Source organism: Cavia porcellus, unplaced genomic scaffold (assembly GCF_034190915.1).
Source record: "Cavia porcellus strain 051 isolate PalLab524CR breed Dunkin Hartley unplaced genomic scaffold, mCavPor4.1 scaffold_17, whole genome shotgun sequence".
In the NCBI taxonomy this organism is placed as follows: domain Eukaryota; kingdom Metazoa; phylum Chordata; class Mammalia; order Rodentia; family Caviidae; genus Cavia; species Cavia porcellus.
Genome location: NW_026947500.1, coordinates 43281809 through 43299699, shown reverse-complemented (window position 1 = coordinate 43299699; position 17891 = coordinate 43281809). Strand labels below are relative to the sequence as shown.

Genomic DNA, 17891 nt, shown 5'->3' with positions numbered 1-17891 from the left:
TTTTTTTCTTAACAATTTTTTTTGTCTTTTTCGTTTTTATCGGTACCAGGGATCGAACTCACGACTGCCTGCTTGCAAGAAGGCAGACACTTATGCCGCTGAGCTAAATCCCCAGCCACGTAAATTGATACATTTTAAACTATAGGCCTTCAGCCAGGCATGGTAACACCTTTCTATAATCCCAGCACTCTGGGAAGCTGAGACAGGAATATTTCAAATTCAAGCCCAGCCTGGAATATTTAATGACCTAATGAGACCTTATATCAAGTGAAATGTTGAAACAGACTGGGATGTAACTCAGTGCACAGACCATGTGATAGGTTCAATCCCCAGTATCAAGATAATTTTTTTGATTAGAAAATACCACCAGACTTTCTCATCATCACTATATATTTAACCTGCCCAAAATAAAATATTAGTTATAGTGTATGCTTTTTTTTTTTCTTAAAGCACCCGTTGAAGATTCTGTTTCCAGCACTGTGGAAACCAAGCCTGATCCGAAAAAGACCAAAGTTCCAGGAGTCTCCTCTAAAGCAAAGGTATGTTACCTATGCATACATACATGTAGATTTGCTATATTTTACATGCTGATTCATTCTATTAATAAAGCTCTTATGGTATAAGAAGGAACATCACTTTTTTTGATTACTCTTGATAATATCGAATTATTAAGTATTTGTACTTGTTTCTGTGGCCAATTTTTAGTAAAACCTAAAAGAGAGGCAGCTTGTTCTCATGAGAGCTTACATGGTCTTTGTATGCAGATTTGTTGGGAAGTCTTGCACGAGTGCACATACCTGCGAAGTGTATGCAGTTCTGGCAGAATGAATACTGCAGTCGATTTGAATTAGAGAGAAGATTAATCTCAGCTTCCTTCCAGTTTGGTTTCATAAAAAGTGATGTGATTAGTCCACAGGGAAATAGCTTATCTGCACCCAAGTGGGACTTGAATTAGTATTCCTTTCAGTGTTCATGCACAGTTGCATGCTTTGAAGAAGTGTTCCCATGTAAACAATGAATGGCAAGCCTATTAGTAAATCTTAATAGAGAAAATTGTTTCATTTACTGCATATAATCAATGAAAATATGTTAAAAATGAGAATATTTATTATTTAGTACCTCCATCTTAGACTACACATATTGCACATGTTCTTTTAAATATTAGTTACCTATTTTTCTGCCCATTTTGGTGCTTTAACTCTGGGGGTTGGATTTATGTAAGTAATTATCTTCTAAACTATCCAGTGATGTTCTTTTCCTGTCCTTCTTCCTGACCTCATCCCAAATTTGGCAAGTGCTTATTTTAGTATTTTGATCAAGTGCTTTCAAGTATTTTTGACTCTTCCTAATGGCGTAATTTTTGCCAACTTTTTGCAGTTTCACATGAATGAGCTCATATTTGTTTTGACTGAATGACTACAGAATTTCTAAAAAGAAATTCTGGCCAAATAGAAAAACTTTTGCTACAAAAATAATGATAATTCCAGTAATGAAATTCATCTTTTACCTTAAACATATGTTCTATTGGTCACTATTTTCTTTTCATCTGATACAAAGGTTCTAAATTTTGAATTTTTTAAAAATTACTTTTAATAGCTGGGCATAGTGGCACACACCTGTGGCTGGGGTAGAAAGATCTCAAATAGGGCCCAGACCAGAGAATGTAGCAAGACCTGTCTCAAAAAATAGTTGGAGATGTAGGCCAATAGTAGATTGCCCCTGGGTAGGGGATACCCTGAAGTTCCTGGCAACTTTGTTTATAACCAGGTACTCTGTGGCTCTAGTCATACTTAAATATGGAGAAAAACAAAGGAACTTTCTCAACTAAATGGTGTGGAATGTATAAAAGTCATTTAAAATGTTCTTAATATGGAAAGTATAAGTAATGAAGATTTCAAGGAAGAAACAACTATTCAACAAGCAAAAATAATTGGTGATCCAAACTAATGGGGGTAGTAGCTTTTCTAGCGTAATCTTTGCCGCCCAAGAACTACCCAGAGTTACTGAAGAGTACTGTTAAAAAGATTTCTAAAGAAGCTATACAAGAACATTGGATACAAGATACTGTGGCTCATCTGTTTCTAGAAGCATCTCTGCTTTCTGTATGTCCTTTTACTGGGGCAACATTCATCCTCCTGAGGAGGGGTGGCCTAGCTAACTAAGGATTCCCTGAACTTTGATTGCAGAGTACACAAGGAAAAAAAGCACCAGGCAAAACCAGCTTAAAGGAGGATGAAGACAAATCTGGTCCCATTTTTATTGTTGTTCCAAATGGAAAGGAGCAAAGGATGAAAGATGAAAAGGGATTAAAGGTAAGGAAGAGACAAAAATCTTTAGGAGTTTTTTTTATTTCATTTTGTTAATCAAAATTAGTTTTGTTGTTGGGTATGTTGGCACATAATCTGTAAAGAGGATCGCTCTCAGTTCAAGGATGGCAAGACCCTGTCTCAAAAAAACAAAAGCAAAAAAAACCCCACACGTTTCAAAAGTTAGTTAAAAGCACCTGCCTGGCAAGTGTGAGGTCATGAGTTTGATCCCTGGAACAAAAAAACTAGTAAAGAAAGACAATAAACATTTTTTAAAAATTGTTTTGCTAGGGCTGGAGATTTAGCTCAGCAGCATAAGCTCCTGACTGCCAAGCAGGATGTCATGAGTTCGATCCCTGGTACCAAAAAAAAAAAAAATTGTTTTGCAGCCTGAAATTCGTAATGTTACTAATTAACTGGCTCTTTTGGGGCTTGGTCTTGTGTTTAATTTTTAAAATCAAAGAGTGAATAGTGTTCATCAGCCTTTTATCAACTGGACATGGTACATTGGTCTGCTGCTTTAATCTTCCTTGTGTGTAATATCTGAGAATGCAGCTGGAGACTGTGTCCATGGCTTGTTCATTTGCTTCTCTTAGGCCAGATTTGCCTGAGTAGAGGAGCGCTTGTGCAGCACACACAGTCCTAGATTCAATCCCAAACATGCAAAGATAAAACAAGAATAATTGTGGGGCATGGTGGCACACAACCTGTAATCTCTGCACTAGGGAGACTGAGGCAGGAGGATCCTTGTGAGTTCGAGACTAGTCTGGGCTACAATGTAAGTTCAAGGCCAAACTGAATTGCATAATGAGACTCTGTCACAAAAGGACAAATAAATAAATACATACATAAGAATAATTTAAGTTATTTTGGCTTTTATTATATACGTAGTTTTTTATTTCCTAAAATATATATGCTGCTTTAACCAAAAAATCTATTTAAAAAGTACAGAATAGAGTACATTAACCAAACATGAAAAGCAGGTCTAAGACGGGTGTGGTGGCTCACGCCTGTAATCCCAGCACTTGGAAGACTGAGGCAGGAGGATTGTTGCAAGTTCGAGACCAACCTGGGCTACAAAGTGAGCTCAAGGACAGCCTGAACTCCATAGCGAGACCCGGTCTCAAAAAGCCAAAAAAGAAAGAAAAGCAGGTCTCCCATTTGTCTCCCGTTTAGGTCTCTTTTCACAGGGAAGCTGTTATTACCCTTTTTTTTTTCATATTGCTCCTGAATACTTCCTGTATATACACCCATTCATATGTGTATGTATGGAAAGCCCTCTTTTTACACAGATGGGAATATGCCATGCATATGCATTGTTTATTATCTTTTGTATAATTTTGAAATATCTTAAAGATCATTTTTGTATGATGTTTGTCATTCCTTTTATTAGCACATTATATGTATGTACCTTGATTCCCAGTTCATTAGCTGTGTTTTGTGGCAGAGTCTCGCAATGCAGTTCTGGCTGGTCTTGAACTCACTGTGTAGTCCAGGTTGTCCTCAAACTCTGGACATCCTCCTGCCTCAACCTCCCATGTGCTGGGATTAAAGACATGCAACACCATATTGGGCTCTAGTCCACTATCTTAAACATTTAGGTTTCTTCTAGTCTTTCACTGTTACAGACCTTTCTGCTACAAAAACATTAAATGAATATAGGTCTTTGGGGCTGGGGATTTAGCTCAGCAGCATAAGCACCTCCCTGGCAAGTGCAAGGTCATGAGTCTGATCCTCAGTACCAAAAAAAAGTTGGTCTTTGTATGTGTGTGTATGTGTGTGTGCACATATTCCTAGAATGGTACACATTTTTAATTTTGATAGATATTTTATGTTTTTCCTGTATTAAAATTGTGCCAATATTGTCCACTGTGTAGAGCAACAATAGCTTTGATTTTTGCAGTAAGAATTGCTCAAAATTTTTTTAAGATTTTTAAGCCAGGCATGGTACTGTGCACCTGCAGTCCCAGCACTCAGGGCTGAAGTGGGAAGATTACATTTTGAGGCCAATCTGAACAACATAGTGAGATCATGTCTCAAAAAACAAAACAGCAAAAAGATTTTCCGGTTGTTAGGCTTCCTGAAATATGCTTTTCATTTAATTGCAAATTAATCTTGTTTAATTTTAAAATATTTTATTGAGTATTATAGCTGCATTTAATAAGACTGCTTCATTTCATTTAGACACTTTATAATCTGCCCCATTTCACTTTTTTTTTTTAGGTGCTGAAGTGGAATTTTACCACCCCACGGGATGAATACATTGAACAACTGAAGACTCAGATGTCTAGCTGTGTGGCTAAATGGTTACAAGATGAGATGTTTCATTCAGATTTTCAGCACCACAATAAAGCCCTAGCTGTCATGGTTGATGTAAGTCTATGATGAGTGAATATGTGTGTTTCTAAGTCATACGAAAATACCGAGCACTCTGAAGTAATGAGAAAGTTCCATCCCTTTAGTAAGAAGTGTAATATACTGTGTTCTTGGTAGAACTGTGTCATTTGACTAGCCAAATGATTCAGCCTTCTAAGTGCTGGGAGTGAATATATTTTAGGCCTTAACTGAATACTTCAGAATCTGTCATTTTGTTTTTGGGCTCCAGTGAAATTTAAGAATTGCTTTCTAGATAAACATTTAGCTTTTATACAGTCTTATTTATGGTATTTTTGTTGTTTTATTTTAAGCACTTGGAGAGTGAAAAAGAAGGTGTCATTGGTTGCCTGGATCTTATCTTAAAATGGCTTACCCTGAGGTTTTTTGACACCAACACAAGTGTCCTAATGAAAGCCCTGGAGTATTTAAAGTTGCTCTTTACCCTGCTAAGTGAGGAGGAATATCATCTCACTGAAAATGAAGCCTCTTCCTTCATTCCCTATCTCATCCTGAAGGTAATAAATGTGCTCGTCTCATCTTGGGAGCTGCTTAGCTGACTTTAGCTCCTACACTCTCCTTCCATCTTTCTCTTTTATGTGCATGAGGTGATAGCTTCCTCCACTCTTTCAAGATGCAGTCATGCATGCAGTGACCATTGTTACTCAGCAAAGGTCTCACTTCATCATTCTCTGTCATTCTCTTCATTGATTAGGTTGGAGAACCAAAAGATGTAATTCGGAAAGACGTCCGTGCCATCCTCAACCGGATGTGCCTTGTCTACCCAGCCAGCAAGTTGTTCCCCTTTGTCATGGAAGGAACCAAATCCAAAAATTCTAAGCAGAGAGCAGGTAAAGCAGACTTTTTTTTTCCAGTAGTGTTGATGAACAAGTACATTTCTTTTGCGTCTGTACAACTGATTCTCACCTTCGGTCTTAGACTGTGAGTATGATGAGTTGCACACTGGTGGAGCCACAGTGTCAGGTGATACAGGCACCACTCAGTACCACCCTGGTGACAAAATCAAGTGCACAGGGGCCATCTGACTCACAGGCGTGCCTTTCTTTCAGGAGCACTTGCCACATGTCATTGTTTGGTAAAATGGTGTCAAAGAAAGTTCTAAGCAGAGCCATAATTAGATATAGTCCTAGATGTATGTAAAAGGAGATTTATGTTGTAAGGAGAGATTGCTGTGCTCATCATCTTACTTCTTCCCCTAATAGAGTGCCTGGAGGAGCTGGGGTGTCTGGTCGAGTCCTATGGCATGAATGTTTGCCAGCCAACCCCAGGGAAAGCCTTAAAGGAGATAGCTGTTCACATAGGGGACCGTGACAATGCTGTCCGCAATGCTGCTCTCAACACAATCGTCACAGTGTACAATGTCCATGGAGACCAGGTGTTCAAACTGATTGGAAATGTGAGTGTCTTTCCCCTGGGCATTGTCTTCATGTTAGGAAAAGAATTCCAAGATTCTTAGTGATGGGGTTTCCTGCAATTTCAACTGTACCTAACTTTTACCACTTGTTGGTAAATTCAACCCATAAATGTACCCTAGAATCCAGAGAGTTGCTTAAGGCATCTCTGATTATTGTAGGACATTTGAGCTGTGTTTTACTGGAAATCAGATTTTGTTTCTGAGCATTCCTATTCATAGCAATTTGCTTTAGACATTAAAACTATTTTTGAATCAAGAAATCTGAGCTGCCATAGGGTTTAAATTTTGTGGCCATCTGCTCTGTAATTTTTAATGCATTTGATCTTTAGTTAACAAGTACTCCTCTGGAGACAGGATGGATGCTGTTCCCAGTCATATCCAAAGAGGTTTGAGCTATAGCCACGAACCCCTTGTCCCAGGCATTATTGCAGCTGAACCTTTGTTCTTTATTGCAGTCAGCTCAAGTAGCACACACTGAGCTTGAACCATTTTACCTTCTTTCTGATCAAATCCTTGCTATCACCTAGTGAGGTGATGAACCTGGTAGGAATTTTACAGACAACCAAAGGTGAAGATTCTTGCCCATAGCGACACATGTACCTAGTAGTGACAAAATACACATAAACTTCATTTAACTTTTGAGCTTATAAATTATACAAAGCCTTTTGTATCTTTTTTTTCCTTTCATGTAGTCTGTAGTTATCATAGCCAGGCAGTCATTAACAAATACTATTTGATTTAATAACAATAATAATAATAAGTGTTTTGAAAGTAAATTTGTCTTAACACAGTTATTTCTATTATTATCTTCATTACGAAAATAGGTCATTCTTGAGTCCTGTAGTTAGGTTTTGAATTCTCCTCATATTTCAGCCAATTGATGTCCTAATAAGCTAAATGTGACCTCTTTTTACAGCTCTCTGAAAAGGATATGAGCATGCTTGAGGAAAGGATTAAGCGGTCAGCAAAGAGGCCCTCTTCTGCACCAATGAAACAGTTGGAAGAGAAACCACAGCGCAACCAAAACATGACCTCCAATGCCAGCATGCTGCGCAAGGGCCCGGCTGAGGACATGTCCTCTAAGCTCAAGTATGTGGCTGGAGGTGGTGTATGAGAGCATCTCTGTGGACTTAGCTTTGTGTGCTCAGAGCTTGTCCATAACATAATCTTGAGTTCTCATAGTCATTATCATGCATGAGAGTGTCTGGGTAAATGTCCCATAACCAGATGTTAATCTTTCAGTATTCATTGTCTTTGTCTCAAAACCACTTCTAAATGGTCTTGTGCCTTCTTTCACTGCTTTTCCGTGGACAGAATTATGTATCGCACTTATAGGATGTAAGTACTGCCTGCTAATTGCTCATTAGCAGGGCCCTTATATCTTTCTAACTTCTGACATGGATTCATCCCCTCTGGCGGGTGACTGGCATAGAGTTATAGCAAGGTAAAGGGCATCCATAAATACCAGGACTCGTAGGAAAGTCTGGCTAGCAGAAATGGCAGCTCAATGTCATGAAGTTAAAGTATTGATTTGCCTTCTTCCTTTGGTGCTGTTTGGTTGTCCTTAAGTTCCTGTTCTTGAGACAAGACAAACTAAAATGCATGCAACCCAGAATTGGCTTAAGGACTCAAAATACTGCCTTCTAAGCAACACAGCTCTATTTTGAGCTGTGTCATGAGTATAATTTTAACCAATTTGAATTTGGAAACTTTGCATATCTATTTTTTGAGATATAATGTTAGCCCTGACCTGTCAAGACTTACTGTTCTTAAAAGAGATGTGTCTGCCCTTCACAGTATAAAATGTCCTGAAAACTGCATGAAATGATGTTTATGATTAGAAAAATGTAAACATTGGTTAATTTGTGAGAAAGAAAACAGCCAGTCTAGATTTTTTCTTATATTTTTTCCCATTTCCTCAATCACCTCCATAAGTATTGAACTTTGTGTTAATATAAATATACTATATTTTCCATTCTCTCTAAAATAGAAGTACAAGATGTTTTAGCACTAGAGAATTAAAGCTAATATTTATGACTTGGCTGGTAGTTTAATATGTTAGAGTTAGCTGCTCTCTTAGGATATACTTGAGCTGATATACTTGAGCCTCTAGTACTTTCTTAGACTCAAGGGACTTCAATCAGGGGGGCTGAAACCAGAAGTTGAACATCTGTCTTGGAGTGTTGAGGCACCTGGCAGTGCTGCTCTTGCTCTGTGGTTGAGAAGGATATCTTAGTTCAAGAGCCTTCTCTTGCTTCCCTTAGCCAAGCCCGAGGCATGAGTGGGCATCCTGAGGCCACCCAGATGGTTCACCGAGAATTCCAGCTGGACCTTGATGAGATTGAGAATGACAATGGCACAGTCCGATGTGAAATGCCAGAACTTGTCCAGCATAAACTGGATGACATTTTTGAACCAGTTCTTATTCCTGAGCCCAAGTAAGTCCAATTTGTTCATTAAAGTGTAAAGTGGTTTGTGATCTTCAAAGTACATATCTAAAAAGAAGCCTCTAGACAGCTGGGTGTGGTGGCACATGCCTATAATCCCAGCAAAGGAAGGAGGATCACCAGCAGTTCAAGGCCAGCCTGGCTACATAGTGAATTCAAAGCCACCCTGAACTATATAAGACCCTCCCTCCTAAAAAAAGGTGGGGGGCAGGGATGTAGCTCAGTGGCATAGCACTTGCCTGACAAGCACAAGGCCCTAAATTGGATTAATAGTACCCCACCCCCACAAAAAAAAAAAAAAAAAAAAGACTGAGAGATTGAGGCCAGGAGAATTGCCATGAGTTTGAGGCCATCCTGGGTTACATAGTGAGTTCAAGGCCAGGCTGAACTACAAAGCAAGACCCTTTCTCAAACAAAACAATACAAAAGCCCTCTATGATAGTGTGCTTGCCAAAACTTCTTAGGCTTGCCAGGCATAGTGATACACAGACCTGAATGTAATAGGAAACTGTAATTCTCTCTTAACTGGGGTGTTGTGTAATTTAGGTTGTACTTTTCCCTTTGCTCTGCTATCTAGGATCCGAGCTGTGTCTCCACACTTTGATGACATGCACAGTAACACAGCATCCACAATCAATTTCATTATTTCCCAAGTAGCCAGTGGTGACATCAACGCAAGTATTCAAGCTCTGACACAGGTAATGGAAGTAGTTCCCACAACAGCAATGCTGCTGATGAACATAAAGAATGATGAAGGCAGAATCCAGTGCTTCCTTGATAAAGAAAAGAAGATAGATGGAAAGATAGAATTGGGAATCCAGAGCCAGCCATGGTGGCACATGCCTGTAATCCTTGGAAAAGCCTTGCAAGCTTGAGACCAGCCTGGGCTGCAAAGTGAGCTCAAGGCTAGCCTGAACTATATTAATGAGACTCTGTCTCAAAAAGACAAAAACCAAAAAAAGTAATGGCAATCTAAACAAATGTTTGATAGTGTTAGACACAGTCTTCTCTTAAAAGTTTTGGTTCTTAAGACTCGGGTGTAGCTAAGTGGGAGAGCACATCCATAGCATGTGTAAGGATTTGGTTTTAAATCACCACCAACTGTCATCTATTAACCTGCTCTTTCTGAGCACAGGAGCTATATATCAGGTAGGTAGCATCTCAAGTGTACAGCCTTAAAGTCTGTCTTGCTTGGTAGGATGGCAAACAGCTGCAGTCCAGTGCCCTGAGAAGCTGACATTGTCAAAAGTTGGAGCTATATCCCAAAGCTGGAGATGTAGCTCAATGGCCCAGTGTCTGCCTGGCAAGCACAAGGTCCTGAGTTCAATTTCTGGTACCAAAAAATAAAAAAGTTTTGAGCCCAGCCTAAAAGGTTTCTTTATAGAATGACATTAGTAAATTTCCAAAAGCATATATACTACTATACATACACAAAATTCAGGATTGGAAAGATTGTGATTCTTTTAGTCTACAGACTCAGTGCATTTCTTATCAAAATCAAGAGTTTTTTTCTGCAGTTCAAGAAGCTGGTTCTAAAATTTATATGGGAGTCTAAACTGTCTTAAGAAAAACAAAGACAGCTGCATGTGGTGGGATACACCTGTAATCTCAACACTCAAGAGGCTGAACCAGAGGGTCACCATGACCAGCCAGGGAGACCTTATTTCAAAAAAACAGAAAGAGCAAAGACAGTTTTAAAATTCACACATTGGAGTCATGGTACATGCCTATAATTCTAGTACTTGGGAGGCTAAGGAGGATATTACAAAACAAGCTAGATTTAATATACATGAACTGTAAATGTCATTAAAAAGATAATTTATTTCTTTGTATCTCTAGTGGACTTTTGAGTCTTTATAGTCCACACTTGCCCTGAATTTGCTGTTGTCCAGGCTGGCCTTGAACTCATGTTCTTCCTGCCTAAACCACGATAAATGCTGGTATTACAGGCATGTACCATCACCCCAGCTTCCAATGAACATTTTTTAAAATAAATTATAGAGAAAACATTAGCAAATACAAAAGGTAAAAACTGCAGTGATGAAATTCTTTGCTAATAACCAAACAAAATGTTATATAAATAACACCACAAAAATACTAGTTTCTTGCTACTAAATAACCTCTTGATTTAAAAAATCAATAAATATGAGGCTGGATGTAGTGACCCAAGCCTGTAATCCCAGTACTCGGGAGACTAAAGCAAGAGGATCACTGCAAGTTTGTGGCCAGTTTGGGCTACAAAGTGAATTTAAGGCCAGCCTGAAATACATAGTGACATCTTCTCTCAAAAAGACATATGTATGCTGGGCATTTGGCTCAGCAGCATAAGTGCATGAGGTCATGAGTGTGAGTTCGATTCCCAGTACCCAAAAAAAAAAAAAAAAAAGACATATGTACATATGTGCTGGCCAAGGGTATAGCTCAGTTGTGATAGAGCATTTCTCTATGGTGTGAGGCCCTGGGTTTGAATCCTAAAAGTAAATAGAAAAATATTTTACTTGAAACTCATTGAAAAAATCAAACTCAGAAAAATATATTGCCTGAAATACATTTATTCTTCAAGGAAGACTAAAATGGATTTAGTATAGTAATCTTAAGAAAATAGAAAAGTGTAAGAAATTTTTTTTTCCACTTGTGATTTTCTTTGAAAATGTAAGAAATTTGAAAGTCAGAAATAGTTAAAATTCATGAAATGTATTAAATTAAAAATTATAAATATGTGTAGATCCCTGATACCACACACACCAAAAAATGAGTATTAAAGCTGGTCCTTATAAGAACAAAAAGAAATGTCTTACTAGATTAATTAAAATGCAAAAATAGCCAAGTGTGGTGGCACATGCCTGTAATCTCAGTACTTGGGAGACTGAGGCAGGACAATCACTGCAAGTTGGAGGCCAGCCTGTGCTACACAGCCAGACTCTTGTCTCAGAAAAACAAACAACAATACAAGTATCAGAAATAAGGATAGAGCAGCTATATATGTGGAAGACATTAAAAATTAATAATTAAGAGCTAAGAGCACATGTAAACTTGTGGAAATTTGAAACAACTTACTCTTCCTCACATACTAACTTTTTTGAAATAACTCAATATAGACAGCCCAATAATTAAGATAGGAAACCCAAAACATGAAAAAGGAGGTAAGTTTGTATAAAACTTAAGATTTTCATCTAGAAGAAGCTACCACATTATAGAATATATTTGCAGTGAGTATTGACCAATAAAAGTAGTAACTTTAACTAACAGAACTTATTAACTCTTGAGAGAATAAGAACCCAAGAAAAATAGAAATATGAATAGACAAATCATAGAAGATATCCAAAAGTTCAGTGGATACACAAAAAGGTGTTTAACACTACCACTCCACACCTTTCACAAAAATGCAAACACACTTAAAAATCTATACAAAAACGTTTGTTGTACAGTAGGGTGGACAAAGTAACCAAACTGAAACACTGGAAGTTCCTCGTAAGTGGTAATTGAGTATAGTTCAGTGCATGCATACGTAGGCTGTTACACAGCCCTCCTTCCTGCCTGGGTTCTCAAGCCAGAATTAGTGCAGATGGTCCAGTTAGTCCCAGGTCACCTTTTAGAATTATTCCTATTGACTTGAAAGACTTACACATGATTTTCTGTTGATAAGAAAGTTTGATCCAAAAACATAATATACCACAGTATTCTTGAAATAGTGTTCCAAACCTTGACTCATGAAGTATGCTTCCATAATAAATAAAAAGACCATAGTTTCCACAACACCAGGGGGCACCATTCACCTTATAACATGCTCCCGCCCTTTTTTCTTAAGTAAGATCATTGCCACTGGAGATGTAACTCAGTGGCAGAGCATTTACCTGGTATGTATGAGGTCTTATCCCTATTACCAAAAATACCTTTAAAAATATTGAGCTTGAGGCAGTCGTGAGTTCGATCCCTGGTACCGATAAAAACGAAAAAGACAAAAAAAAAAAAAAAAAAAAATTGAGCTTGGTGATTCAGATTGTAATCCCAAAACTACTCTGGGAGACTGAGGCAGGAGGATCCCAAGTTTGAACTCAGCCTGGGCAATTTAGTGACTCAGTTTCAAAATTGAAAAAGTGGTCTGAGGCCATTGTAAAGATCCTGAGCTCAAAAGCCAGTACCACCAAAGGGAGAAAAAAGTGTATAAAAAGCATTCAATAAATTAAGTATTTTTGTTTTGGGGTTTTGTTTGTTTGTTTTTGAGACGTTCTTGTTATATAGTTCAGGCTAACCTTGCACTTAATCACTTGTGATTAATCCAGATAATATCTTGCTCAGTAAATACATGTTAAGTGATGGTCTCCTTAGAATGAGTTCTTTACAAAGGTTCTTTTTTCAGGGTAGGATTGGAAATGCTTTATTAATACTCTTAAAGAGAAGTCCCTTGCAGTGTTTTTGTACTGCTCTGTATGAAGCTCAGAAACTGTATCTTGAAATTTCTGTTATCAGATCGACGAGGTCCTGAGGCAAGAAGACAAAGCTGAAGCTATGTCTGGCCACATTGATCAGTTTCTGATAGCCACCTTCATGCAACTGAGACTCATCTACAACACGCACATGGCAGACGAGAAGCTGGAGAAGGATGAGATCATCAAGCTGTACAGCTGCATCATTGGCAACATGATCTCGGTAAGGCGCCTCGGAACGGAGCAGCCCTCCAGCAGTCACGTGCTGGGTTCTCAGCCAGAGGCAGTGCATCTGTTCTTGTGTGTCCATGTCACTTTGCAGAATTTTCTAATTTTCAACCTGTTGACCACTTCCTTTGGCTATTGGAGTATAGTCTAGAGTACCTTATTATTAGAATATTAAGTAGAGGGGCTGGGGATTTAGCTCAGCGGCATAAGCGCCTGCCTTGTAAGCAGGCAGTCGTGAGTTCGATCCCGGGTATCAGTAAAAAGGAAAAAGATAACAAAAAAAAAAAAAATATATTAAGTAGAATATTTACCTACTACCTAGAGTTCTGCTTCATGCCAGTTTTTCTTCAAGCGTGATAGACTATATTTGGCTTTTCACAATTAAGTTGTTTATATTAAAAATATTCAAGTTGTGTATGATGGCATACACCTATAATCACAAGTACTTGGGAAGCTGAGGAGGATTGCGAGTTGGAGCCAACCTGGACTACATAGCAAGTTCATGGCCAGCCTGGGCATAATGAGACCCTGTCTCAAAAACAAAATACAACCCTAGTATTATGACACATACAAGTAATCAAGCCCCATGATAGACAAGTAGAAAAATGGCAAGCTGCCTCCATCTGGACCACCTAACAACTGAGTAAGACCCTGTCTCAATGGGGCTGGGGATTTAGCTCAGCGGCATAAGCGCCTGCCTTCAAGCAGGCAGTCGTGAGTTCAATCCCTGGTACCGATAAAAATGAAAAAGACAAAAAAAAAAAAAAGACCCTGTCTCAAAACTTAAAAAAAAAAAATGTATAAGGGATAGGATAAAAGCCCAGCATTCAGTCTCTAAGTACCGCAAAAAAAAAAAAAAAAAACTATATAATTTTGGTTATCACTGAAAGCTTCTACATGACTTTCTTTCAGCACTCTTGTTTAAGAATACACTATAATTGAATGTTCACTAGAATACGCCACCCAGGCTTATCCTGTCTGCTCCGTGTATTGAGTGCTAACCTCCCTAACACAATCAGTATCGGACAGCTGTTTCAGATTGAAAGCCTGGCCCGGGAGGCCTCCACTGGAGTGCTGAAAGACCTGATGCATGGCCTCATCACCTTAATGTTGGATTCTCGGATTGAAGACCTAGAAGAAGGGCAGCAGGTGATTCGCTCGGTGAACCTCTTGGTGGTGAAGGTTCTGGAGAAGTCAGATCAGACCAACATCTTGAGGTACATTTGTACATACATTTGTACGTACGTATTAGAGTCTGAAACAGTTTCTCTTTTAAATATGTGAAGGATTCAGAAAGTCACTAGACCAGTTGTAACTTCAGTTTGCCTAGTGGATTAGTTTATTACTTTTTACCACATGGACCCAAGGTATTCCAGCCTGAGACAACACCCAAAGGTGATATACACCTCAGCAAGCCTCCAATGCCATGAGTTTTCATGTGTCAGTTACATCTTCTGACATGTACTTTTCGGGTACATTTCTCTTCAGGTACCAATAATAATTTTTTTAATAGTGCCAAGGATCTAGTTCAGTGGCACAATATCAGCCTGGCAAGTATGAGGTTGTAAATTTGATTCCTGGCACATAAACACAATTTTTTAAAAAGTGACAAACTATTATTTTCTGAGTGGGTAAAAGCTAAAAAAAATTTTTTTAAACAACTAAATATCAGGTATTCATTAAAGACACACTTTGTTAATAAAAGAATATTTACACTTGGCCCTTCATTTAGTGTTTTTGTTTTGTTTTATTTTTTTTTTTTACTGGTACCAGGGATCAAACTCATGACCACACACTTGCAAGGCAGGCGCTTATGCCACTGAGCTAAATTCTCAGCCCCTGCCCTTCATTTAGTGATTTTAATTGGAAAAAATATTTGAAACATATTAATACTGTGTTGGTTTATTTTCCAGTGCCCTACTTGTTTTGCTGCAAGACAGCCTGCTAGCAACAGCCAGTTCTCCCAAATTCTCAGAACTTGTTATGAAGGTGAAGTGAAATGATTTGATCTCTTTTCTTTCAGAGATGCAGTAACTTCATTAAAGTATAGGGAAAAAAGAATGTGAGCTAAGAGACATTGACTCAGCGTCAGCCTGTAAAAATATCTGTAAAAAAATACAATTGATCTTCATTTTCCTTTCTTCCAAATTATACACCAAGCTCAGGCCTAAAGATTTTGGGCCTCAAACAGTGAAAAGGAAGACACATACCTTGTTGGTAGTTCACCCATATCCAGAAGCAAAAGGCAGAAAGTTTGATGAGATAAAGTTCATTTCTCTCTGGGATGTATAGCCACATAAAATTCAGTTTCTTTATGGAAGACTCCAAACACAAGCCTGTGATGCTGTATCACTGTTAGGACACAGGAGCAGTATATACTCTTTTCATCTGCTCAGGTTCAATGTGGTTAAGCAGCTAAATTAATCTACTCTCAGGTACCAAGGAAACTCAGAGCAGAATCACCACATTTTCACATCCCTGGGAGCAGGAGGAAGGAGGAAAAGGGACAGTGAGCTGGATGACTTGTCATGCTTCAGTCAGTGTAGATGGAGAGACTAAAACATTACATGTTTAGCTGGATGTGGTGATGCATGCCTGCAATCCTAGCACTTGGGAAGCTGAGGCAAGAGGATCACCTCAAGTTGGTGACCAGTGTTAACTACATCAGAAAACCAAAAAATAAAGGGTTTCCATGTTTTCCAGCTGAATTTGAAAGTTATGGTCTTCACTTACATTCTTTTAGAAGTGAGCCTGAGCTTGGGAAAGATGCATAGCAACATAGTAACCTCACTCTTCAGTCTCACTCCTAACTTTCATTTGTTTTCTCAATAGTGTCTTTGGAGAATGGTTCGGTTATTGCCCGACACCATCAACAGCATCAACCTGGACAGAATTCTTCTGGACATTCACATTTTCATGAAGGTCTTCCCCAAAGAGAAGCTGAAGCAGTGCAAAAGTGAGTTTCCCATAAGGACCCTAAAGACGCTGCTGCACACCTTATGCAAATTAAAAGGCCCTAAGGTAAGTGGGAACAGCAGCTGGTCCGGGGTGCTTGACTGAAGGCCAGGCAAGGGCACTGCCTCCACATGACTGTGCTGACTCCCATCAGATCCTGGACCACCTCACGATGATTGACAACAAGAATGAGTCTGAGCTGGAGGCACACCTCTGCCGGATGATGAAGCATAGCATGGACCAGGCTGGGAGCAAGTCTGAGAAAGAAACTGAAAAGGGTGCATCAAGAATAGTGAGTGGCCTGTGGGAAAGGCTGCGCAGGGGGGAAGTATCTCGGGAAAGGCTCAGAGCTGTGGTTAGGTCCCTGGAGACACCTCTGAAGGCCAAGGTCAGGAGTAGGAATTGGCCTGCTTGGTCTCTGCTGTGGGGCTCTAGCACTAACCGTTTTCAACATGGCACTTAAAAATGCACACTAATAACTTTGTGGTGTGGAAGCCCCAAGAAATGTTTCTCCGGGTACCCAAGGTATTGCTCACCAGATATATCCAGTATGTGCTCTGTTAATTAGGGGACACCCTTACCTGTAGGGATGCACTGGTAATGTCCAGGTTTTGAGATGTTAGGAACTACTGGTTCCTAATTAATAACTCAAACCTAAAAGGTCCTTCCTGGCATCTTTTAATTTTACAGGATGAAAAGTCATCAAAGGCCAAAGTAAATGATTTCTTAGCTGAGATTTTTAAGAAGATTGGCTCTAAAGAAAACACTAAAGAGGTAAGAGTGAAAGGACTGGACAAATGAGCATCTGCTTTGTGTGGAGAGAGGCACTAACAAATATCCCTACCTTTCCTTTCTCTTGTTCACCAGGGCTTAGCAGAGTTATATGAATACAAGAAGAAATACTCAGATGCTGATATTGAACCATTTTTGAAAAATTCCTCACAGTTCTTCCAGAGTTATGTTGAAAGAGGCCTTCGGGTGATTGAGATGGAGAGGGAGGGCAAAGGCCGGCTTCCCACTTCCACAGGTACAGTTTCCACCTGTTGCTCCAGGAGCAGGTTCAGCCCCTGACCCCGCTGGGTTCCATCCACATGCACCTTCCTGGTGTTCTGCAGGAGCCTGTGCTCAATAAAGTGCTTGCAAGCTCTGAGGTCCTGTACCATGTGCCCCTAGACTTTGGGAACCTTGTTTGTGCTTTTGCATCACCAGCCCTTTGCTCTTCTAGAACTCACAGGCCAGGGCCTGCGGGCCTTTGTGCTGGCTCCCCACCTCTGGGCCCCAGTATTTGACCCTTCTCCAAAACTGAGAGTCTTTCTTAAAGGTTGGTGCACATGTGGTCATAAAATGGTACAGTTGATCAGGATAGAGCCTCCTTTTCCCTTTCCAGTGTTCTTTCTGGTGATGTCCAGCAGTTGTTATTTTTGGCCTAAATAGTATGTTTGCAACACCTGCAGTGTGATCTCTGAGTTGGTTTCATATCCAAGAATATTCAGACGTCCTTTGTTGCATTTTGTATTATTTATTCCTCATTCCTTTTTCACCTTATATCTTTCAGGAATTCTTTTTCCCTGGAATAATCTTTTCTATCACCCATAAAGCAGTTTTCCACCCAGTATTACCTGGTACTTTATCTTTTATAAAAGGCAATACCTTCCTGGAAATCATGTTAGTATTTTGTTGTTTTCTGGTGCTGGAGATCAATTTTTGGACCTTGCACATG

General features: G+C 39.2%; 1 protein-coding gene and 1 non-coding gene across 8 annotated transcripts in view; both read left to right on the top strand.

The window, feature by feature from the left end:
* The window catches only part of Ckap5 (cytoskeleton associated protein 5), a 100060-nt gene that overhangs the window by 79478 nt on the left and 2691 nt on the right, over positions 1-17891 (top strand). For 5 of the 7 annotated variants that reach the window (XM_063227865.1, XM_063227860.1, XM_063227862.1 and 2 more), the window contains 17 exons: positions 451-539; positions 2187-2312; positions 4530-4679; positions 4994-5197; positions 5395-5530; positions 5903-6096; positions 7031-7203; positions 7429-7452; positions 8379-8552; positions 9139-9259; positions 13032-13211; positions 14246-14433; positions 15130-15205; positions 16049-16237; positions 16326-16463; positions 16862-16945; positions 17039-17198. In XM_063227865.1, the coding sequence (XP_063083935.1) occupies positions 451-539; positions 2187-2312; positions 4530-4679; positions 4994-5197; positions 5395-5530; positions 5903-6096; positions 7031-7203; positions 7429-7452; positions 8379-8552; positions 9139-9259; positions 13032-13211; positions 14246-14433; positions 15130-15205; positions 16049-16237; positions 16326-16463; positions 16862-16945; positions 17039-17198 (2406 nt within the window). The remainder of the gene's footprint in view (positions 1-450; positions 540-2186; positions 2313-4529; positions 4680-4993; positions 5198-5394; positions 5531-5902; positions 6097-7030; positions 7204-7428; positions 7453-8378; positions 8553-9138; positions 9260-13031; positions 13212-14245; positions 14434-15129; positions 15206-16048; positions 16238-16325; positions 16464-16861; positions 16946-17038; positions 17199-17891) is intronic. The other 2 variants (XM_013147468.3, XM_003465208.5) reach the window with 1 other exon arrangement.
* Positions 5621-5731, top strand: LOC111755515 (small nucleolar RNA SNORD67). Its single transcript, XR_002790069.1, has one exon. It is a non-coding gene; the product is annotated as a small nucleolar RNA SNORD67 (small nucleolar RNA).